The 22460-nt window shown below is 55.7% G+C and overlaps 2 protein-coding genes across 2 annotated transcripts; one reads left to right on the top strand and one right to left on the bottom strand.

Moving 5' to 3' along the window:
- Positions 1–5376: 5376 nt before the first annotated feature.
- TENT5B (terminal nucleotidyltransferase 5B) lies at positions 5377–12584 on the top strand. The gene is made up of 2 exons (XM_021683600.1): positions 5377–5801; positions 10684–12584. The coding sequence occupies exons 1-2, from the start codon at positions 5538–5540 to the stop codon at positions 11701–11703; spliced, it is 1284 nt and encodes a 427-aa protein (XP_021539275.1). The 5' UTR covers positions 5377–5537; the 3' UTR covers positions 11704–12584.
- A 3351-nt stretch (positions 12585–15935) lies between these two features.
- Positions 15936–22360, bottom strand: TRNP1 (TMF1 regulated nuclear protein 1). Its single transcript, XM_021683599.1, has 2 exons — positions 21419–22360; positions 15936–16795 (listed from the first exon to the last, which is right to left on the bottom strand). Exon 1 carries the CDS (start codon positions 22266–22268, stop codon positions 21585–21587), a length of 684 nt encoding a protein of 227 aa, XP_021539274.1. The 5' UTR covers positions 22269–22360; the 3' UTR covers positions 15936–16795; positions 21419–21584.
- Between the last annotated feature and the right edge of the window lie 100 nt (positions 22361–22460).

Raw genomic sequence — 22460 nt, 5'->3', positions numbered from 1 at the left:
CCAATTATTACTTCCAATTATGTTAATTGGAGTGATCCAGTAGAGAAGGGGAGATCGCCAGGGTGAAATCCTTGAGCAGGTGAGAGGCAGGCGGTCTGGTGTGTAAGTGCAGGGGTAGCCGCAGAGAGGAGCAAGCAGGGTTCACCCCCAAGGCAGCAGAAGGGAGGCTAAAAATGAGGCACAGACCCAGTGATTGGGTAGGTATTGAGAGTCTATGGAAATTCTCCTTCGATTGCTTCTATTTTCTCAGTGATGCAGGAAGAAAAGTCCTCCATGGAGAGGGGGCAGGGAAGGAGGTGTCCAGGGTTGAGGTGCAGGGGAGAGGTATGGAACTGTGTCCAGGACCACAGCGGAGTGAAAGCAGCAGGTCATACAGTAGGATCTCCAGAGGGTTCTAAGGGCCCCCTGGAGAGGATGGAGGCCCTGACGTGATGTTCAAGTGAGACCTGTCAGCGGGGCTGTGTCCTTCTCCAGCGCCAATCAACTGTGGGTTACAAACGCACGGCTGGATTAACCAGGGTGTGGTTTTGCCAGGTGAGAGGAGCAAGGGGTTGAGGGTGTGTGCAAGGCAGTAATTACAATGATGGTCCACGGAATCAAAGCTGGTTAAGGAGGCTAGAAACAGTGGGGAAAAGGTGGGAAGATCCATGGATTGAAGGACCTGGGGAGTCAGGACCCATTGCAGTTGAGGTTCTAGAGGTAGTGAGCAGGAAAGACAGGAGGTGGTGTTAGGAGGATGGGATACTTGCTATTGAAATTACGCAGGGTACTGACAAGGTCCAGGAGAGTGCCTTGGCCATGAGGGGCTGAGGCAGGGTGGAGAACAAGAACCATAGAAGAGGGGATGGGGGAGAACCATCTTGATTTGGAGAACCAGAGGAGAGAACCATCTCTGTGCAATCGAACAAACCAAGTCATCCTCAGAGACAGGGCCCTGGGTGGGGCATGGGCCTGGGGTTCAGCAAGACCTGGGTGTGAAGCTCGTCCTTCCAACTGTGGGGCCCTGCATAAATTAGTTTGTTTCTCTGAGGCTTAGTTTCCTCTCACACAAAGGGAGAAATCACTCCTTTGTCAAGACTGTGTTCTGTGGGCACCTGGGTGGCTCAGTCAGTTAAGGTCTGACTCTTGATTTCAGTTCAAAGCATGATTTCAGGGTCGTGAGATGGAACCCCTTCTGGGCTCTGTGCTCAACGGCTCAACGCAGTCTGCTTGAGATTCTCTCTCTCCCTCTCCCTCTGACCCTCCCCCTGCTCATGCTCTATAAATAAATAAATAAATAAAGTCTTAAAAAAAAAAAAAAGGCGGGGTGCCCAGGTGACTCAATTGGTTAAGCATCTGCCTTTGGCTCAGGTCATGATCTCAGGGTCCTGGGATGGAGCCCCATGTTAGGCTCTCTGCTCAGTGGAGAGTCTGCTTCTCCCTTTGCCTCTCCTTCCCTGCTGCTCATGCTCTTTCTCTCTCTCAAATAAATAAAATCTTCAAAAAAAATTGTGTTCTGAAAATTGAGTAAGAAACTGCATGGAAATTTCCTCGTGTGGTTCCAGACACTGGGTGTTCAGTAATGTGGGCTGATCCCAGAATGCTTTTTTTTTTTTTTTAAGATTTTTTACTTATTTGAGAGAGAGAGAGCACGAGATGGGGGAAGGTCAGAGGGAAAGGGAGAAGCAGACTCCCTGCTGAGCAGGGAACCTGATGTGGGGCTCGAACCTGGGACTCCGGGATCACGACCTGAGCCTAAGACAGATGCTTAACCGACTGAGCCACCCAGGTGCCCCTGATCCCAGAATGCTCTTGTCTGGAGTCCCAGAGCAGAAGAGGGGCCAATGTGGACACCAACACTCTTCGCAGGACCCCTTCTCCTTCCCATCACTTCAAATCACAGGTGAATGGAAAAACCCTGACTCCTATTTCACTGCCATTTTACAGAATTGGAAACTGAGGCCCAGAAAGGGAAAGTGACTTACCCAAGTCACTACAACTCGGTTACCATAAAGAGTACGTTCCCCTTTAAAATCAGAGTCAGGATTAAGATGGGAAATACGCATGGGAGGGAAAAGGCTCATATATAACATTTGAATGCCAGATAGACTCTTCAGAAGGTACCCCGGCCATCGTTCCCCTCCATTCACTGGGACAATTAGAAGTTGGTCTTGGTGAAGGTAAAAACCGTCCTGAGTCTACCCCTGCTCTCTTGTCTTCCCTCTCCCCTCCCTACATTCCCGGATCCCCCACTCCTAGGGTAGTGATGTTCAGGTCCTGTGATTGGTCAAACTTTGGGCCGATTAGCTTTGGAATAGAAGTGTCAACAGAAGGGTGATTCACAGAGCATGAATTTGCTAATTGCTCTTCCTAGCCCAGACAGCAGGAAGGTGAGAGGAAAAGAGATCTCTAAGTGTCCTTTCTCAGAGAACCTGATTCAAGAGTGTGGGGCGGGCATAGCACCAGGCCATGCCCAGGGGGCCCTACCCCTGTGTAGTTCCAGCCCTAGCCAGTCTCCCAGACTCCCAGAAAGTCTGGCTTCCAGACTTCCAAACTTCCAGTTTCCCCCTATACAAAGTGAGAAGAGAGTGAACAAAATGATTGTCAAAGCCCCCCTCTCCCTCCAGCCCAGGCCTTTAGGGCTGTAGGGATGTGTGGCTGGCACCTTCTCTGCTGCTCTGGTTCTCCGGGGACAAGCACAGGGAGTTAGGGCAGAAGTGGATCCAGCAGGTGCAGCAGAAATGTCACCTCGTTGGGCAGGCTCTGTGATCACACCAACAATGGACATCAGTCTCTCCAGTTTTCTCTCTCACTCACTCACATATACACATGGTTGCTCTCTCTCCCATTCCCTGCTTTATTTTCTTCTTAGCACTATCTGAAATGTCTTATTTCTTTGTTTACTTAACTACTGTCTTTCTATACTAGAATGTCAGCTCTAGGGCAGGGACCTTGCCTATCACACCTCAGGGCCTAGCCCAGCACCTGGTACACAGTAGGTGCTTAGTTGGTTGATGAATGAATGAATGAATCATCTTGAGGGTGGTCCCAGGGCTGTGCCAAGCATGATACTGTGATCTGTGCCAACTCTTCCACGAGGAGCAGTTGGAAAATAGGGCTCTGGAGTCAGGAGACCTGGATTCAAGTCCCACCCTGCCAATTAGTGGTTGTATTACCATGTCACTTGACCTCTCCAAGCCCTGGTTTCTTCATCTGCAAATTGAGGATAATGATCCCACATCTTGAGCTGTATTTTTAGAAATTAGAGGTCCTGTGTGTAAAGTGACCTGGTACATAGTAGGTCCTCAGTAAATGTTAGTTTCCTTTCTTTTCCTTCCTCTGCTGGGGCCAAACTTCCTTTGCTGAACCCAGAGGGTTTGGAGACTCTGGGTTCTGCAAAGGAGGTTTCCCATCTATTTCTTCTCTTTCAAAAGAAGGTAAAGCAAAACAGCAAGCAACTTCACTGAGGACAGCACAAGGGACTTGCCCATAGTCACACAGCCAAGCAGGGGAGCTAGCTGCAGGTCCCCTTCCTGGGGGCCAGAGGAAGCCCCTGATCCCAGACAAAAGGCCAGCTTGTGCTGGCCTTCAGAAAGAGGAAGTGAGGGCACCTGGGTGGCTCAGTTGGTTAAGCGACTGCCTTCGGCTCAGGTCATGATCCTGGAGTCCCGGGATCGAGTCCCGCATCGGGCTCCCTGCTCGGCAGGGAGCCTGCTTCTGCCTCTGACCCTCCCCCCTCTCATGAGCTCTCTCTCTCTCTCATTCTGTCTCAAATAAATAAATAAAATCTTAAAAAAAAAAAAAGAGGAAGTGATTGCTCTAGTCTGAGAGTCAGGCTCCTGGGTTCTAGGTCCAGGTCTGTCGGAGACAAGCTGGTGACCCTGGAATGTAGTTTATCATCTGTAGATCTTGGTTTCCTCTTCTGTACATTGGGATTATTACTCCTTGCCAGGCCTGCCTTATAGAACGGGACACTATTAGAAGAATGATATTTAATCTAAGAGAAAATATTGACCAAGCAGACTCAATTTCTGAAATTCTGCCATAGGTACATATATTTAAAATCAGAAGAGGGGTGCCTGGGTGGCTCAGTCATTAAGCGTCTGCCTTTGGCTCAGGTCATGACCTCAGGGTCCTGGGATGGAGCCCCGCATCGGACTCCCTGCTCAGCGGGAAGCCTGCTTCTCCCTCTCCCACTCCCCCTGCTTGTGTTCTCTCTCTCGCTGTGTCTCTCTCTGTCAAATAAATAAATAAAATCTTTTTTAAAAAATCAGAAGAAAAAGTGAATTCAAAAGTAATAATAAGCCTCATCCCTCTAGGCTCTGTAAAGTGGGAAAGAAAAACATGTAAACATATTATTTCAACAGAATATATGAAAATGTTTTTGCCAACTATAAGTAATCCAATCAAAATTTTAAAAATATTATTGAACATCTTCTCTGGGACCAAAAAGGAAACTGGCTCAGAGCGGCTAGTGACTTGCCTGGGGGCACACAGGACCTGATAAAGCTGAGAAGCTGGCCGGAAAGACTTCCACCAGCTGTTTAGAAAGCCCCTACCAGAAGGGGCTGCAGAGGGGCCCAAGCCGCTGGGTGAGGAAAACCAACTCCGCATTTCCAGTTGCCCTCCATCCTCCAGCCCCGTAAAGGCCCTGGGTCTGCACAAATGTAATGGAAAGAGCATGCGCCACAGATTCTATGGCCCGGGTTCAGCACCGGGGCCCCAACTCATTTGCTGTGTAACCTTGACGGAGTCACGCCCCCTCTGTGAACAGTGTCCCCTCCCCTCAAGAGGAACGTTAACGCTTGGCGAGGCTGTGGTTGACAAGGGCCAATCAAGAGGGCGTTAAATAGTATCTACCTCGGTATACACAGAGTTTGTTACCTTTCCTTGATTCTGGAAGAGCAGGAGGAGCGCTGTGTGGAGTTTGAACCAGCGGCGCAGTCTCTCTGGGCTTCTGAAAATAGCGGATGACCAGGACCAGGCCAGGCGACTTCCAAATTTCTTCCAGCGCCAAAAGGAACCCTGGAACTTCTCAGTGGTCCAAGTCCGCTACAAACTCCACAGGTCACTTCCCTCCCGCGTGCCCCTGGAGGGCGCAGTCCCTTTAAGTCTAGGCCTGCCTCCGCCCGGGCCAATCACTGAGAACAGAAGTTCTTTAAGGACCAAAGGAGGGAATTCAGGGGGCGCAGGAGGGCGGGGCAGGGGCGTGCCAGCCAGCCAATCGGAATCTCCCTGGCGACAAGTGACTCACGTGCAAAGCTCTGCTGACCAATGGCAGGGGCGTCGAGAGGCGGGGCGCTGCCACTGTGTGACAGCTGTCTGGACCAATGGGCATGTCGCCCGCGGCCTATAAGAGTCCGCTGGGCCCTGGGCTACGGCTCTAGGGTCGGTTGGTCGTCGCCGTCGGAGGTGTGCCCTCAGTTTGCCTCGCCGTCGCTGCCACCCGGTCCCTGCAGCCGCGCCTCTCGCCTTGGCCCCGGCCCAGCCGCTCTCCCTGCCCTTCTCCCCTTAGCCAACCCCCCGGTTTCTGCCGTCGGGGCCCCGGGGCCGGGCTGATGATGCTGTCGGAGAGTGGAGCTGAGAGCCCGGACCAGGCAGCTGCGCAGGTGGGAGCGGCCGCGGCCTCGGCGGTGGCCACGGCCGCCCCGGGAGGCGGCGGCCCCGACCCGGAGACCTCATCGGCCTCCCTCGGACGGCACCTGAGTGGGCTAGGCTGGCCACAGGTGAAGCGACTGGACGCGCTCCTGAGCGAACCGATTCCCATTCACGGGCGCGGCAACTTCCCTACTCTGAGCGTGCAGCCCCGGCAGATTGTGCAGGTGAGCGGGCCCTGGGAGGGGAGAAGGGGTTATCCAGCCTGCCTGAGGTTCTTGTGCTCGGAGGAACCCAGAGTCTGTTCGATTCTCTGGACTGGTAGGGAAAATGAGGCTTAGAGAGGGGCAGGGACTGGAATAAAATCGCACGAGCATGGATAGTAGACCATTCTCCCTCCCCACTTGGCTTTCCCTTCTGCCTCTGGAGAGCCCGATTCCTCTCGAACCATTCACCCTGGCCCTAGCTAGGAAATGGGAGGAGAATGGGGAGGGACTTGGCTGCGGTGGTGCGCGGGGTCGGGAGGCCGGAGAGAGAACAGCCCTGCCTGCTCAGACTAAAGATACCAGGCAGTCCTGGGTGGGTAGGTGTACCTGTTTGGGTTCAAAATAGGGTTTTTTTCATCCCCAAATCTTCATCGTTGGGCCTAGCGCCCCCCCCCCCAACACACACCCCTTCCCTCTCTCAAGGTTCTAGGGGCAGACTTTGTCCTGTGCTTCCACAGCCCTTGGCTCAAGAGACCCGTGGCTAAGTGGAAAAGCCAAGAAATCCCAATAAGGACTCGGTCCCTCTCAGCTGGGTTGTGGCAGGAGGAGATTAACTAAGCACCAAGCCAGACCTGGTGCCTGCATGCTGGAGGGCAACGTCAGGTGTCCAGTTTAGGTGTTTCTCCCTTTCCCCAAAATTGGAAATGAAGGCTGGCCCTGGTGTCTCCTGAGGAGCAGGAAAAGAGAATTCTGGTAGCCCTCTCCCCTTCCTCAGACTCCCTTTTCCCTTTACCTAACTTTCAGCACCTCTCAAATTGCTCTTTCTTCTGTATAACCTAGGTGCTGGCATACTCTGAAATGCCAGAATATAGTAATTATTGTACCCATTTTGTGGCTGGGGAAGCTGAGGCTCCAAAAGGGGCCGTGAGCTACCTAAGATTACCTAAAGAGGTGAAAATCAAACCGGGAGCATCATGAGTCTTCCTGGGAGCCACCTGCTGTAGGCTCAAGGTTTCCTGCCCCTTCCCCAGCTGTTAGACTCAACTTCTAAGTCTTAGGGAAGTCTTCTGATAGAAACCAGAAAATCCAGCCACAATTCCTGTGTATTCCTACCAGTAGATGGACTTTCTTTCTCGGGGAGTTATCCGCAGAAGCTAATGAAGCAGGCCACTCCCCTGCCTCCTTCTGTCTCAGTCTCCACTGAGGAGGAGGGGTGTCTGCTAAGGGATTACCTCGCCCTCCCTCCAAGGGAATGGGAGGGGGTAGGGGCAGATTCCCCAGGGCTGACTCACCCAAAGCCCCAGTGGTGCTCACTGAGGCATTCCTCGGCTGCCCGCTGTCATGGGGTAATTAGGAAACCAGTTGAGGCTTTCCTCCCCAGGACACTCAGGTCAGCCTTGCGGCCCCAATTGCTGTATCTCCAGGACTGTTGTCCCAGACATAGGGGAAGGAGGAGCCCAGTGTGGAAACCCCTCATCAGGGACAAAGGGTGCTCTGGAGGGGAAGTCCCTGCCCAACTGCCTTTACTGGTGTCTGCTCTTTGTCAAGTCCTATTTGGGATACCAGAGCTATAGATGTGACTGGGACCCAGCGTCTCTGCCCTCGAGGCGCTCCCTGCCAGGTGGTGGAGACTGCAGGCCATTAGGAGCTGACTTTACAAGGCCATAATAGTACAGTGTTCTCCTGGATTCGGGTCAAAGATATCACAGAGCAGGGAGCAGCTGGCTGTGGTGGGGAGAGGGAGTGGAGACTTCAGAGCTAGCCTGGGAGGTCAGACATCTGGCTTCAGGGCCTGGACTATTGTCTATTCCCTTTGCTGGGCCCAGTGTCCCCATCTTTTCCATGCTGATGGGTTGGACTACTCTCCCACACCCTTTCAGGTTCCAGAATCCAAAGGGAACAGGTACCTTCACCTGGCCTGTACAATTGCATCCCCAGGGAAGAAAGTCCATCTCCTGGCGGGGATCTGCTGCTGGCAGCTTCACAAACTGTGGTGGGGGTGCTGGGTGTGTTTGGGGCATGGATAGCGGTGCTTGGTGTGCATGGGGATGAGGGGCATCCATGCTGGCTATGTGCAGAGGTGGGGGGTGCCTGGGGGGGGTGGGTAGAGGGAGGTGCGTGTAGTGGAGGATGCTGGTTGTCCATGATTCAAGAATTAGAACCTTTCTTCCTCTGTACCCCCTTAAGACTTTGCCTGCAGCAGCAATCTGAGCAGCTAGAGATGCTATTGTTGCTTGGACCTGAGCTAGAGGGACCCATTCTCCTGTAGGAGAGGTCCTACAGGAGAATGAGGTCCTACAGGAGGGTCCCCTGCCCATAGCTCTGGGAGGCCCCGTTCAGCCACTTCTTGGCTGTGTGACCTTGGATAAGTCCTTTGCCCTCTCTGGGCCCAGGAAATTGAATTAGACAATCTGATCTCTCTAGCTGCAGCCAGAGGGCATGCATCAGGCAGCTCCAGATTCGAGTTTTGTAAGCCTGCTGGCTGATAGCACCTACAGTCCCCCTGAAGGTCTCGGCAGTGGCCCAGGAAGAGAGAGATTCTGGGGAGGCCCTTGGCACAGAAGAAAGGAGGGTGCAGCCACTGCCCCCTGCATGGCTGGAAAGTCTGATTCAGGAGGCTCCAAGCTGCCCTGCAGTCTTTGGGTGTGGTGGTGTCTGGGGTGCCCTGCCAAGCCGGCTGCAGTCACACCTGGGAGAGACAACAGCTGCCGGCTGGCTGACACAGCCGGCCCCACGGCCTGACGCAGGCCACTTACCAAGGGCACTGCCACCTACCCAGCAGGCCCGGAGCCATGCCCTGGGGTGAGCAGCAGCCTGGGAGCTGGAGCTGGCACTGAGTGAGGCTCAGTCAGCTCTACTGGGACCTGGGGAAGGGGCTGGCCTGCTCTGCAAGTCTGGTAGGGTCCTTGGGACAAGGTCTTGCCTGCTTCTCTCCTTGGCCTACATGGGCACAGCTGCCCGCTGCCAGGGTGTGGGTCAGAAGTCCCACAGGCCGGACTGTAGCCACTGGCCCCTTACCTCCAGTTTCCCCCGTCTGTCTGGCCAAGGCATCTCCCAACCCCCACCTTCCCATTCCTAACTACCGACTCTGGGCTTCAGTGACTGGAGGGTCGCCCTCACTTTGAAGTTTTGAGAGGGGGGATTAGAACCCTAGTTTCTGGTCTCTGCTCCTTCTAAACCCTGGGATGGCAATGTGATGGGAAGAGAGTCAGCCACACCTGGATTTGAAGGCACCTCTACATGATCTCAGGCAGATGATGACACTCCTGTGAGCCTTGGTTTCCCCATCTATAACTTGGAGATCATAAAGAGCTGTCCCCCATCAGAGTGCTTGGCTGGCTCAGTCAATGGAGCATGCAACTTTTGATCTGAAGGTTGGGAGTTGGAGTTCCATGTGGGGTGTAGAGATTACTTAAAAATAAAATCTTTAAAAAGAGAAAACAAAGATCTATTCCCCATAGATTCTGGTGAGAACGTCCAGATGTTCAATAGGTGCCTAACTGATATTCCCTTCCCCCCCCCCCCCCCCCAGCTCCTCCCCGCCATGTTCCTGATGGCCAGTTGCTTACCCCTGTAGCCATTACAATACCTTCCCCTAGTCTGGGTCCTCCTCCCGGAAGCCTTCCTAGAGGGAGCCGCCCGCCTCAGATTGCCCCACTGTGGCTTGCCTCCTCAGCACTTAAGTGCATTCTTTGCAGTAATTCCCTGAGAAGCGAGGAGGGCAGCCCAGCCCAGTGCTGGGCGCTGACTTGGCAGCAAGGCGGGGTTGCAGAATCACTCAGGGCAGGAATGCTGCCTGGTCACTTTCAGGATGGTGCCTGAAGTACGCTGGGTTGCTGAGAAAACTGGGCCCAGTTGTCTGGGCCCAGCTCCTTTCTGCTCCCCACATGGTCCTAGGCCCAGAGAGATGCCTCTGGCCAAAGGAACAGATTCAAGATGACCGGTCAGTTTGCCGGTCATGTTCCCGTGTCAGCAGACAGGGTCTGCTGCATCTCTTCCCACTTGGGTTGGGCACTGAGCGCTTCCTGAGATGATCACCCACCTCCTGTCCCAAGAGCAGAAAGGGTCTGAGTTTTCACTGCCAGGCCCACCATTTCTTAATGCCCCCACCTCGAATCTCAGGGGTCTCACCACTGCAAACCTCAGTTTCCTCAGCTCTAAAACAAGTGCAACATCTGCTTCACAGGGTCCTTGTAAAGATGAATTAAGCTGAATATGTCCTAGTCAAAAGAGCACACATGGACTGGAGAATCTAACTGGCCTGGGTTCAGTCTCCACCTGGCTACTCTCTGACCTTGGACATGTTTCTTAACCTCTCTGTGCCTCTGGTCCCCCATCTGTAAATTGGGAAAATAATGCCCAAATACAGGATTATTGTGAGGGTTAATGTAGTAATCCATGTGAACTGCAATTACATTCCTAACACATCTGAGCAGTTAGCATTCCTGGTGCAAAATGAAGTGTTTTACTTGCAGTTTTAGAGAGGTAGAATAGCGTAGTGGGTAAGACCTGAACTCTGAGTTTAATTCACCAGCTGTGTGACCTTGGGGAAGTTGCTTGGCCCCTCTGGGCTTCTATTTCTCCATCGGTAAAATGGGAATAATAGTACCTACCTCATAGCGTAGGTAATTGTGAGCGTTTATATCCTAATGTATAAACTGCTTAGATCAGGACCTGGCATTTAGTAAATTCTATGTATGTGTTTGCTGTCATTTGTGCTGTTCTGTCCGAGTCTTTCCTCCAAATGAGCCATTCTCCAGATTAGGAAATCAAAGCTTTAGAGGGTTGAACTACTTTCCAAAGGCATGACAGCTGCGAAGTGGTCACCGTGGTTGATGTTGGTGTGATTATTACGTGGGAGCCCAGCCCCTGACCCCTCTCGGTCCTGCCGTGTCTTCTGCAGGTGGTCCGCAGCCGCCTGGAGGAGCGGGGACTACACGTGCTGGGCGTGCGGCTACACGGCTCGGCGGCCAGCCACGTGCTGCACCCTGAGAGTGGCCTGGGCTACAAGGACCTGGACCTGGTGTTCCGCGTGAACCTGAGCAGCGAGGCGTCCTTCCAGCTGACCAAGGAGGTGGTCCTGGCCTGCCTGCTGGACTTCCTGCCGGCCGGTGTGAACCGGGCCAAGATCACGCCCCTGACGCTCAAGGAGGCGTACGTGCAGAAGCTGGTGAAAGTGTGCACGGACACGGACCGCTGGAGCCTCATTTCGCTGTCCAACAAGAGTGGCAAGAATGTGGAGCTCAAGTTTGTGGACTCGGTCAGGCGCCAGTTTGAGTTCAGTGTAGATTCCTTCCAGATCATCCTGGACTCGCTGCTGCTCTTTGGCCAGTGCTCATCTACGCCCATGTCTGAGGCCTTCCACCCAACGGTCACCGGTGAGAGCTTGTACGGGGACTTTGCCGAGGCCCTGGACCACCTGCGGCACCGCGTCATCGCCACGCGCAGCCCCGAGGAGATCCGCGGTGGCGGCCTCCTCAAGTACTGCCACCTCCTGGTGCGGGGCTTCAGGCCGCGGCCCAGCACCGACGTGCGCGCCCTGCAACGGTACATGTGCTCCCGCTTCTTCATCGACTTCCCAGACGTGGTGGAGCAGCGGCGCACGCTGGAGCGCTACCTGGAGGCCCATTTCAGCGGGGCCGACTCGGCCCGCCGCTACGCCTGCCTGGTGACGCTGCACTGGGTGGTCAATGAGAGCACCGTGTGCCTCATGAGCCACGAGCGGCGCCAGACGCTGGACCTCATCGCCACGCTCGCGCTCCAGGCGCTGGCCGAGCAGGGCCCGGCTGCCGCGGCCGCCCTGGCCTGGCGCCCCCCAGGCCCCGACGGGGTTGTGCCTGCCACGGTCAGTTACTACGTGACTCCCATGCAGCCTCTGCTGGCTCGGGCCCACTCCTATCCCACCTGGCTGCCTTGTAACTGACTCAGACCCTGGCCGGAAGGTACTGGGCCTTCCCCGATGGAGTGGGGCCTCCACCAGCATGCAGGGGGTGTGACCAGAGACAGGCAGCCTGTGCCGAGTGGCCCAGCACTGCTGCAGGGTTGGGCCTTGGACTGAACAGACCAGACCCCGCCCATCCCGGAGTGAGCCCCCCCCCCGTATTGATAGACCTTTGGGTTATTGCACCCCACTTTTGGACCAGCATATGGTGGGGTGCAGGGGCCGTTTGTCTTGGGGGTCAGTGGCCTTCAGGAGACAAAGCTTGTTTGGGGTGGTAGCCTCAATGCTCATCATCTTAGGCTGGTTTCTGTGGCCAAGAAAGGGTCTTTTTGGGTAAGGCCAGCCCACTGTGATCCCAGCAGCCTCGGAAGGCGTGCAGCCCACACGACGGCTAAAATATGGTATATTATAGGAACCACTCACTCTGGGTTGGGCCAGACCCTTGACAGGGCCTGGCTATCCAACCTGACTAATCACTGGGAGGAGGGAAACTGAGGCGGGAGGCGGCTACCTGGGTTTGCAGAGGGATAGGTTTAGCTCAATTCCCAAACACCCCTACCCCAAGCTGTCAAGGTGTGTGGGTGAGCAGAAGCCAAGCTGCCAGGGGTAGGACACGGCCCATGCCCCTTCTGGGGTGTTGCTCCCTTCCCCTGTGTTGTGAGGATCCCTCTGCCTAGGAACTTGTTCTTCTAAGAGTGCTGGGCCCAAAGTGGCCACAGTCAAGTGCTCCCACCCCACTGACCTGGTTACAGGGTCTTCACTTGGAGGAAGGGAACCATGCCCAACCTCCTCTCCCATCCCTCTGGATTTGTCACCATTTTGCACTCTTAACACCTGCCAATAAAGATTGTCTACACTAAACCTAGCACCATGATTTCTCCTGGGGGAAGGACCGTCCATGGTTGTGGGGGCCCCGGCTGCCTCTCCCAGCCTGCGCCTGGCCTGCATTGTGGGGCAGGGACATTTGGGTGGCTTGGTGTCTGAATCCTGGGCTATGGCTGGGGAGTTGCCCCTCCTTCCCTCAACACCAGCCCCGGCTGGAGAACTGTGCCAGGAGCGCAGGTCTACACGTGGGACGTATACCTGCAAATTGTCTCAGCAAGTCTCTTGTTAAAGAGTAAATATTTCAGTATTTCCTACCTGAAGTCCTGATGACCCTGGGCTTAGCCTAACACTCCAGTGCTCAGGGCTGCTTGACCCCAGCTCTGCCCACCCAACCCCACTCTTTCTCAGGAAGCAGGTGGAAGACAAGCTGAATGCGAATTGGAGACCCCTTCAGTAGTGGCAGCTGAGACTGGGGGACTTCTAGCATCCTCCAGAGCAAGAGCCCAGGTTTGGCCTCCCTACCTGGGAGGGAGGTTCCATCAATCCTCTGGTTCCCTCTCTTACTCCCAAGTGCTGATGGGCACACTCTGGCTCTAAACAGGTCCCCTAGAGGGGCAGGGTCGTTCCTTTCCAAACCTAGCTGGGGCCATGCCAGGCTCTCGGGGAGCTCTTCCCTTGGGGCATCAGCCAGTCACTGGCCTGGACGCTGCCCACTGTTTACCCAGCCCCTTTGATCCAGGGATGGCAAAGCCCTTAACATATTCCACCTCATTAGTGGTTTCTGAAGTGGTGGCTTTGATGGTTCCAGCCAAGCTGAAAAAAACAAGGCCTCAGAGGAGCCCCCAGGTGACCTGGGTGAGTCCGTCCACCTCACCTGCTCAGTGAGTTCCTGCAGGGCTCAAAAGGGCTAGAAAGGTGAGTGGAAAGACTTTCTTGGCTTGGTGACTGAAAACAGCCCCCCCCACACCCTGGTTGTGCCCACCCAGCTAGGGGCCTGGAAGAAATTGTTTCTCCCAGCTCCTGATGTGGGCATGAGGGGACGTTTGCAGTGTATAAAGCACGCAGGTTTAGCCTGCTGGGGTGGGCAGTCGGGTTCACCTGGATGTGCTTGTTTCAGAACGTAAGAAAGCTAGACACCCACAGGATGTGTGTATACACTGCGTTCAGCCCACCGTGTGCCAGCGAGCCCTGTAGGAGCTGGAATACATCGGCAAACAAAAGACCAAGATTCCCGACTCTTTCGAAGATTACACTCTAATATGGTAGACAGAAAATAAACTAAATGATGTGGTCTTATAAGGTCAGTGATGCTTAAAAGTATGTGGGAGGGTAAGGGATTGGAAGTGCTGGGGTATGTGACTTTAAAAAGTCAGGGTGAGGGGCGCCTGGGTGGCTCAGTTGGTTAAGCGACTGCCTTCGGCTCAGGTCATGATCCTGGAGTCCCTGGATCGAGTCCCGCATCAGGCTCCCTGCTCAGCGGGGAGTCTGCTTCTCCCTCTGACCCTCCCCCCTCTCATGTGCTCTCTCTCAAATAAATAAATAAAATCTTAAAAAAAAAAAAAGGGGTGAACCTCATCCAAAGGGTGACATTTGATCCAACAAAGACACAAAGGCAGTGACTAGCAAGCCCTGCGATGTCTGGGGAAAGAGCTTCCGGGCAGAGGGAATCTGCTGATGGGCACATGGTCCCAGCAGGCATGTCTGGGGGGACACGTGTGCCTGAGGGTGTTTGGCTCGCCTGGCACAGTCGTGTGCGCTCGCCACTGCTGGTCTGCAACACGCACGGGCGTGAGATGTAGGAGAGTGTGAGCCACGAGGTCCCAGCCCGGGCTGCCATTTCTGGAGTCTCACTCCAGGCCAGGCACGAAGCCCAAGTCCTCACGGTCACTACCTCTCACTTCATCCTTGAGAGAAGAGCGGTTATTATTTCCACTTTACAGACAAGGAAGCTGGTGCCAGAGAGGTCGAACAGGTGTGGCTGGCTCCAGGGCCATTCCTGTTAACCCCTGCGCCCTCCGGCCCCTGCGTGTCCTGTACGTGTTTGTGGCGGGGCACATTTGGCATGCGACCCTTTGTGCTTCTGTGCATTTACCATTTTGTGGAGGCCTAGGGTGGCGTAGCAGTGTGGCGAGGGTGTATTTTCTTGATGTACACGACACCAGCCGTGACTGGTGGTGACTACGTCAGAGGCCCATGGTGGCAGCAGGTGTGCCTGTGGGCGTGTTTGGGGGTGCTGCAGGGTTTCTGGGTGTGAGAAAAACAGTGACTCGGTGGCCGGCATTGTTCTCGCAGGGACAGTTCCTGCAGCCGTCTAAGATGCCAGGACACGGGCGCCTGGGTGGCTCAGTCGTTAAGCGTCTGCCTTTGGCTCACGTCATGATCCCAGGGTCCTGGGATCGAGCCCCACATCGGGCTCCCTGCTCAGCGGGAAGCCTGCTTCTCCCTCTCCCACTCCCCCTGCTTGTGTTCCCTCTCTCACTGTCTCTCTCTCTCTGTCAAATAAATAAATAAAATCTTTAAAAAAAAAAAAAAAGATGCCAGGACAGGCAGAAATCAAGAACTGGGAATCAGAGCCAGAGAGGGGAAAGCTGAGGGAGGAAAGCCCACCCCTGCCACCCCACAGGGCTCCCCTAGCCACAGTCCACCCGCCCCTTATGGGCCACGGTGGGTGGGGGAGCTCCAAAGGGAGAAGAGGCACTGCTGTGAACTTCGGGGAGCAGAAGACATGCCCTCGGCCAGCGACATGTCCCGCGCTTTCCACCCGTCTCCATGCTTCCAGCCCCGGGAGGCTGACCTCTGCGGGCTGTGCATCAATGGCTCCCTTGTTCTCAGCCTTCCTGTCGCGTTCAGCCAATGAGAGGAGACGGAAAGGAGGAGAATGGGGTGTTTATTCCGCCTGTTCCCTCCCCACCAGGCTGCCATGGCTGACTGCATCTCTCAGCCAAAGGCCACTGCTCCTGTCGAGGCGCACCCCTCCCCCTGGGAAAGGCTCCCCACTCTTGCTAGCCCCAGAGAGCTGCACCATCCCTTGGTTGGTTCTTAAGCCCACCGTTTTGGAAATAATCCCTTTTGAAATCTCTTCCCAGTTTGAGGGTGCCCTGTGTCCTGCTGGGGCCCTGACTGACACACAGGCCCCCGTCGTCACCACCACAGTCACACACAGTCCTCTGCGGATCAGCACGCCACCATGTTATCACAAGTGTGTGCCACCTTCTTGGGGCACACAGTCCCATCCCCCAGCTCCCTCATCACATCCTTCACTGGGGGAGACTTCATGCAGAGGGGCAGCCTGGAGCCAGATCAAGGGGGAAGCAGTCTGCAAATCAGTCAACAGGGCCAGACTGCCAACCAAAACTACATGGAAGCTGCTCAGGGAACTGCCAACCTAAAGAGTCATGAGAGACACGCACAAAGGAAAGGCAGTAGGGACACTTGCAAAGTAAACCTCAAAATCACATGCCTTTGTCTCACATTATTGAAATTTATTCTTCCTGAATGTATAAATCAGGGGACTGAGTCAATAGACATTCATTTTGCAGAATACAAGTTTTGGGTTGTGTGTGAGTAAATGTGCCCCCCCTTTCCCTTCATTATCAGGATATTTGAATAAATATGCTCCTTTTTTTCATTTAAAACTTTGCTTTGAATTTTTATGTTGCTACCACCTCTCCCTGAGAAAGAGGTGCCCCTCCCCCTGGAGCCAGCAGCTGATCATCTTTCTGAGGGGCCACAGGCACACCCCTAGTCAGAGAGGACAAGGACAGTGGGGAAGGGAAACAGGGATTTCTCAGACCAACGTTTCCCCTCAAATAGGCCTCCCAGCGTTGTCAGAGTGAGAAGCCATGACATCAACCAAAATGGGGACCCCAGCTGCACTGTGACTTAAGAACGACGACTATATTTTAAAAGAAATCCCTTTCATTTTCACATTGGGAATGTTTGCTGCTTTCTTAAATAATCTGGTTGCATCTCAGAGGACCTGTCGTAACATTTCCAAGCATACAGTGTCAGCCAAAATCAAATGTGGCTTAGATAAGGAAATTCAGAGTATAGGCGCCTTCCCCAGAACCCAGCACCTTGCTACCATTGAGTGCAAGGCCCCTGTGAAGGGAGGACAGTGCCAAGATTGTATGGGATCAATTCGGTTGTGTAAGGTTGCGGGACGTCTTCCTGAAGGAGATGCCCAGGGCAGGAGCAGAATCCAGGAGTCCAGATCGGTAGAGTGGAGGCTCTGAGGATCTGGGAGGAGCTGGAAAGAATCATTTCAAGAGCTTTAATTACCTCCTTCCCACAGCCACCTAGCCCCACCCAAACCCTTCAACATCTGCCTCGAGAGGGGCCATGGTGGAGAGAAGGTACAGGCAATATTATGAAGCAGGGTTCCACTGGCTCCTGCCCTGGAAGGGATGGGGGCTCCTGGGATAAGCAGAGGTTCCCTTGGATCTTTGTCCTTGGCTGGGATCCCCATTGGTCTGAGCAGCTGGAATGGAATGTTCCTGGGAAGAAAGCCTGCCCCTCCTCCACCTCTCCCCTTATGGAATTCCCCAGGGCCCACAGTAGGGGGGAGAAGGAGGATCGGTTCCAGGGATTCCTGATATGGCGATGCTCCTCCGGGGAAGCAAAGGCCCAGGCTGCCTGGGGGCTCTGTCCTAGCAGTCTCTCCTGGGTTAGGCAGATTGGCTCTATCAAACATTTATGAATCTCCACTATGTGCCAGGTGCTTAGTGTGACCTCTCATTCAGCAGTCAAGTTATCTCCTCTCCAGTTGCCCAATAAGACACACCACACACACACACACACACACAGGAAACTGGCCCAGAGAAGGGAAGTCATTTGCCCAAGGTCTTCCAGCTGAGAAGTTACATGCAAACACTGAATCCCAGATGTCTTATTCCAAGCTTGGGGCGCTTTCTGCCTCCACCATGGAGCCTGTCCTCCTCCTCCTCTGCCATCCAAGGCTCTCTGCTCTCCTTGGCACCAAACATTCCAGCCAGGTAGGCAGGGAGAGGAGGAAGCCCTCCAAGGCAAGCCCAGGCCCTGAGCATCGTTGGCCTGCCCTTGCCTGAAGCCAGATGTGCTGACTCAGTCTGACTCACCCCCCAGAGCCCAGACAACCAGGGTGGGGAGCCAGCTTCTGGGGGTGTGCCCAGACCTTGGTGGTGGTGATTGGGGAGGGGGGTGCACCTTCTGCCACCCTTCCAGCATCTCATCACATCCCTCCCAGATCCGAGGACCAGGGGTCACGGTACTCAGACTTAAAGGGTAAGAACCCGGAAACCCCCCAAATGGAGTCCTTACTAGCCTGATAAATGAAAAGCCACATAAACTAATGTTTAAAGGACCCCTCATTTACAGGTTCTAGGTCCTTGGGCAAGTCACCTGCCCTACCTGATCCTCAGTTTCCTCATCCATGGAAATGGGGATAATAACCCCTACTTTGCAGAGTAGCTGGGAGGATTATAACAGATAAAGGATGTAAAGTGCTCAGCACAGTGCCCAGCATGGAGGTGGTTAATATATTCCAGAACCAAGGAACCTGGCCAGGGTTCGGTCAAGGACTAATGGAGGAAGAAATAGGCTGGAGATCTCCCAAATTTCCCCAGTGCCTCCTCCCCCTGGCGGTAAAGCAGGGAGCCTCTCTTTTATCTCTGAGAAGCCTGGGCTACTGGGTTTTCTCTAGGGACCTGGCAGGAGGGAAAGAGGGGGGAGGCCTCCTCAAGACTGCCCACTACGGGTTTGGAGCACCGTAGCTGTGACCTGTTTAAGCTTCATCTCTAGGAAGCCAACCTGGCCCCCAGGTGGCTGCAGAATGTGATGTTCCGATCAATTATCAGTGTAACATCTCTGAGGAGCGAAATGACTACAGCCTTTCACTCAGACGGTGACCGCCCACAGGGGCAACATTTTTGCAGTTAAGTCTTTCTTGATGGACCTTCCTCCGGGGTCCGGGGCCGGGCCCAACCACAGGCCCAAACTTGCGCCCCTTCTCTGAATGACCGCCACGCCCCGCTCGTTCCGCCAGACCCTTAAAACTCAAGGCCTAGGAAGGCTGGGCAGGACGGGAGGGGGCTGGTCGGGGGCGGGGACCCCGGGGACCCCGGGGATCCCAGGGACCAAGCCTGCTCCAGGCCACGCCCCCACGCCCCGGGAAGCAGCCCCACACTGCCCTCTGGTGGCGCCGCCCAGAGACGCCTTCACTGGGCTAGGGCCCTCCAAAAGAGGGAAGGGCTTATCCAGGGGAGGGGCAAGTTCTAAATTAGAACCCTGAACTCCCTCCCAGCCCCAAACGCGGGCCTGAAGGATGGCTCCTGTTCTCATTTCCCTTTGCTGAAATCCCAGATTCACTGCTGGCCATCGAAGTTCTCAAGACCCCCAGGGCTGAGGCCATCAAGAAAGTGTTCAGGAATCTGGGGCGGGGCGGGACGAGGCGGGGGGTGGGGGGCATGTCAGTCACCAGTCCAGGGGCTATGGTTATTTGTGAAGGCCTAAAAATAGCCCTCCAGCAACACAACTTGCCCAGCCCCAGAGGGTCTCCTGGGATAGTGACTGCCAGGGAAGGCTGCCTGGAGGAGGGCTGGGACGCGAACCCTTAAGAGAAGAGTCCCTCTGAAATCAGTGCTCCTTGAGCCCCTGGACTGAGTAGATAACAGTGTTTGTTGACTGAGGAGAAAACGGAGCGTCCTAGAGGGGGCTGGGTGGGCCAGACAGGGGTGGGAAAGTGACTTTGATTAGTTGGCCGAGGAGTAGTGGGCAGAGTACTGAACTATGAGCTGGGGTTCAAGTCACTGAGCACCGTGTTCCCCAGGTCAAGGCCCTTGGTGAGAGGCAGTGGGACATCTAGAAGGGGGGAAGGGGGACAGGGCCACCTGTGATACTAGGACCAAGCTCCATCTCCCACACACATGCATCACTTTCTCCAGCAAGAGCCATCTCTAATTCCTCACTCCCTGCCCCCTCCAAATCAGGATGGAGCTGATGATAATAAATCCCAGAGAAAGGCAACACTATGATGGCACAGAGCACTTTACACCATTAGCTAAAAGCTCCTCTGGCCCAAGTGCCCCTCTCCTGTACAACGCAGAAAACCAACAGTACTGGCTGGTCCCAGCGCCGCAGCTTGAGCTCCTGTCACCTCCAGGAAGTCCTTTTTCTCTCTGGGCCTCTAGACCCCGCATGAACTGAGTAGCTTCAGAAGGTTCTCCCTCTCCACGGAGGCCAGAGGATGCCAGGGCCCCTCACTGCTCTCTCAGACTCCCTGAGACCTCCTCCTGGACCGCCCTTCCCCAGCTAAGCATGGGGTTTGGAAAGGCCTGGATGTTAGAAACCAGCCCCAAAGTTTGGTACCTGAGGAGAGGAAGAGGAAGGGCCGATGAGAGTCGGGGGAGGGCCCTTGGGGCTCTGCCTTTCAGAACAATGCACCTGACCCTCAAGACTCTGGGATTCAACCAGATTCCTGGGACTCTGATGTTCTCATCCTATTCTCTTTTCCCTATTTCCAAGCCCTGACATGAGGAAGGACAGCTATGTTCAGAGAGGGACTGAGGAAACTGGCCCAGAGAGGAGGCGGAGTTGTTCTAGGTCACACAGCAGACAGGCTGGACAGCTCTCTGTAGCCCTGCCCCTGGGCAGGGAGGAGACACATGGGAAGGACACACACAGGACTGGGACCTAGTTCTGTCCAGTGCTGGCATGTGACCTTAACACTCTGTAAAATGAGGACTTTAAATCAGCTCCTGGCTCCACCAGTAAAAGCAGTGCCTGTTTCTAGGTGTGATTTAAAAGAATAAGCAAAAAATAAAATAAAAATAAAAATAAATAAAAGAATAAAGCATTCCTCCGTGACTTAAGGAGGAAGACGACCTCTGCCCTGTGTTAACCTCACTACAGCCCTTCCCAGAAGTGAGGACAACCACTTCGCGGACTGACGAGGGAGGCTGCAGTCCAATCAGCAGATGAGCAGCAAAGCAGCAGCCAGGCAATTCACAGCTGTGGGGGGTCCTGAAGGGCATGTGGACAGGAAGAGAAGTCAATCTCATTCCAGATCTGGCCCTTTAAGGCCCCCCTTTCTAGAAGCAGATGACATACCTGCCCCCTTGGGGCCCATTAAAGGATGTAACCTGGCTTCATCCCTGGCAGAGCCATCTTAGAGACAGGTTGGGAGGGGGGCCCCTAGGAGAGCAGGTGAGGCGTTAGGGACTTACCAAACACCCCACCCTGGTTATCTAAGTCAGGATGTACTCTTGGCAAAACTGCTTGAGAGCATAAGAAAAGATCTGTCTCCTAGAAGTGGAAGGACCTAAGTATGATGGAAACAAATCCTCAACCTCTCTGGGATGCCATCCCCTCACATGGGAAACAGGGGCTTAGGAGAGAATTCAGTGGTACATCGTTGGCCCAGCCCCCACCCCATCCTGGGACCTCATTATTCTGTCCTCCCCGAAGGTGTGGAGCTGGGCAGTGCCAGAAAGCCAGCAGTCTCAAGGGCAAGGCTCTTCTTACAGCCACAATGGACCCAGGAAAGGCAACGCGGGTTGGGGGGGGGGGGGAGGGCGTGGAGGAGGCCTGCGTCAGTGCAGGTTCCAACTGGTAAAAGTTTGCGGGCAAACCCCTCCTGGAATCTGAGCATCTTCAATGTATCCAACTCTATAATGGGGACTTGGATCGCTTCTCGACCTTTTGGCTAAGATCAAGTGTAGTATAATGGGGACTTGGTGCTACCATCTCACTCCCCAGGAGGGCTGGGAGAGACAGTTACAAAGTGGCCAGCTTTATTAGGGACCCAGCGGACTCCAGAAGCCCCAGGGAAGGGAGATCCGGGGCCCGGCACCACCCCGCCCCGCCCCCTCAGATGCACCAGCCGCCAAGACCGCACCTCAGCCTCCTTTACTGGGCCCCTGGCCCCCCGACTGTTTCTTCTTGGGGTCCAGCAGTCCGTCCATCCGCGTCGGTGACGCCGTCCATCCAGACGACGTCCCAGTCCGTCGGTCGGCCCCTCGGCGATGGCCTGTCGGGGGTGGCCAGGGGTGCCGGCGCTGAGGTCAGCGCTGGGGGGAGGCGGGGCCGCGGGGCGGGCTTCTGCGGAAGGGCGAGTCGGGCTCGGGGCCGTGGCCCCGCCGCAGGCGCCCGGCGCCCCAGGGCACGCAGCCACCCAGGCCTAACGCCGAGGCGAGCAGCGCGGGCGGGCGGCCCCGGCGGCCGCGGCGCGGGCCCTTCTTGAGGCGCGAGCCGTGCGCCGCCAGGTAGAGCTCGGCCTGCGCCACGCCGCCGCTGAGGCGGCCCAGGCTCTCGGCGCGGTGCGCCAGGCGCAGCTCGGCCGCCAGGAAGACGCGGTGCAGCTGCAGCACACGGCTCTCCAGCTCCGACACTAGGCGCCGGTGGCCCTCCACCTCCAGCAGTCGCCGCCGCGCTTCGGCCAGCTCCAGCGCGCGGCCCCCGGCTCCCGCCGCCGCCGCCGCGCCCCCTGCCGGCCCGGTGCCCCCCGCGCCTCCGTTAGCGCCCTGGCGCCAGCGCTGCAGCTCCTGCCCCTCCGCCGAGCCCGCCCACGCCGGGGCCGCGTAGGCCGGCGGCGAGACCTGAGCCGGGGTCGGAGTCAAGGTCGGAGCCGGGGGCGGGGGCTGAGGGGACGACAGGAGCTCCCGGGGCGGCGGCGGCGGCGGGGACCCCGGTTCCGCGGTCCCTTCCTGGGCCCCCGGGCCGCAGGCGCTGATGCGGCAGCCCGGCATCCCCCGCCCCCCGGCGGCCCGCAGCTGTCTGTCCGCGGGTGTGGCCAGCTGCCCCCGCGAGGGGAGGACCGACGCCGCGCACGCGAGAGCGATGCAGCGGCAGCCCCCGCGCGAGCGGCGGGTGCGTCTTATAACACACGGGGCGGAGCGATGGGCAGCACAGCCAGTCAGAGACTGGCATGCCTGAACCCG

This window comes from Neomonachus schauinslandi, chromosome 4, assembly GCF_002201575.2.
Source record: "Neomonachus schauinslandi chromosome 4, ASM220157v2, whole genome shotgun sequence".
Lineage (NCBI taxonomy): Eukaryota > Metazoa > Chordata > Mammalia > Carnivora > Phocidae > Neomonachus > Neomonachus schauinslandi.
This window is presented reverse-complemented; position numbering and strand designations above follow the sequence as displayed.

Bases quoted from the DNA above. Each gene is read 5' to 3' on its own strand.
- TENT5B (XM_021683600.1), top strand. From the start codon at position 5,538: ATGATGCTGTCGGAGAGTGGAGCTGAGAGCCCGGACCAGGCAGCTGCG. The intron at 5,802-10,683 runs GTGAGCGGGCCC...TGTCTTCTGCAG, and splicing joins AGCCCCGGCAGATTGTGCAG to GTGGTCCGCAGCCGCCTGGA.
- TRNP1 (XM_021683599.1), bottom strand. From the start codon at position 22,268: ATGCCGGGCTGCCGCATCAGCGCCTGCGGCCCGGGGGCCCAGGAAGGG.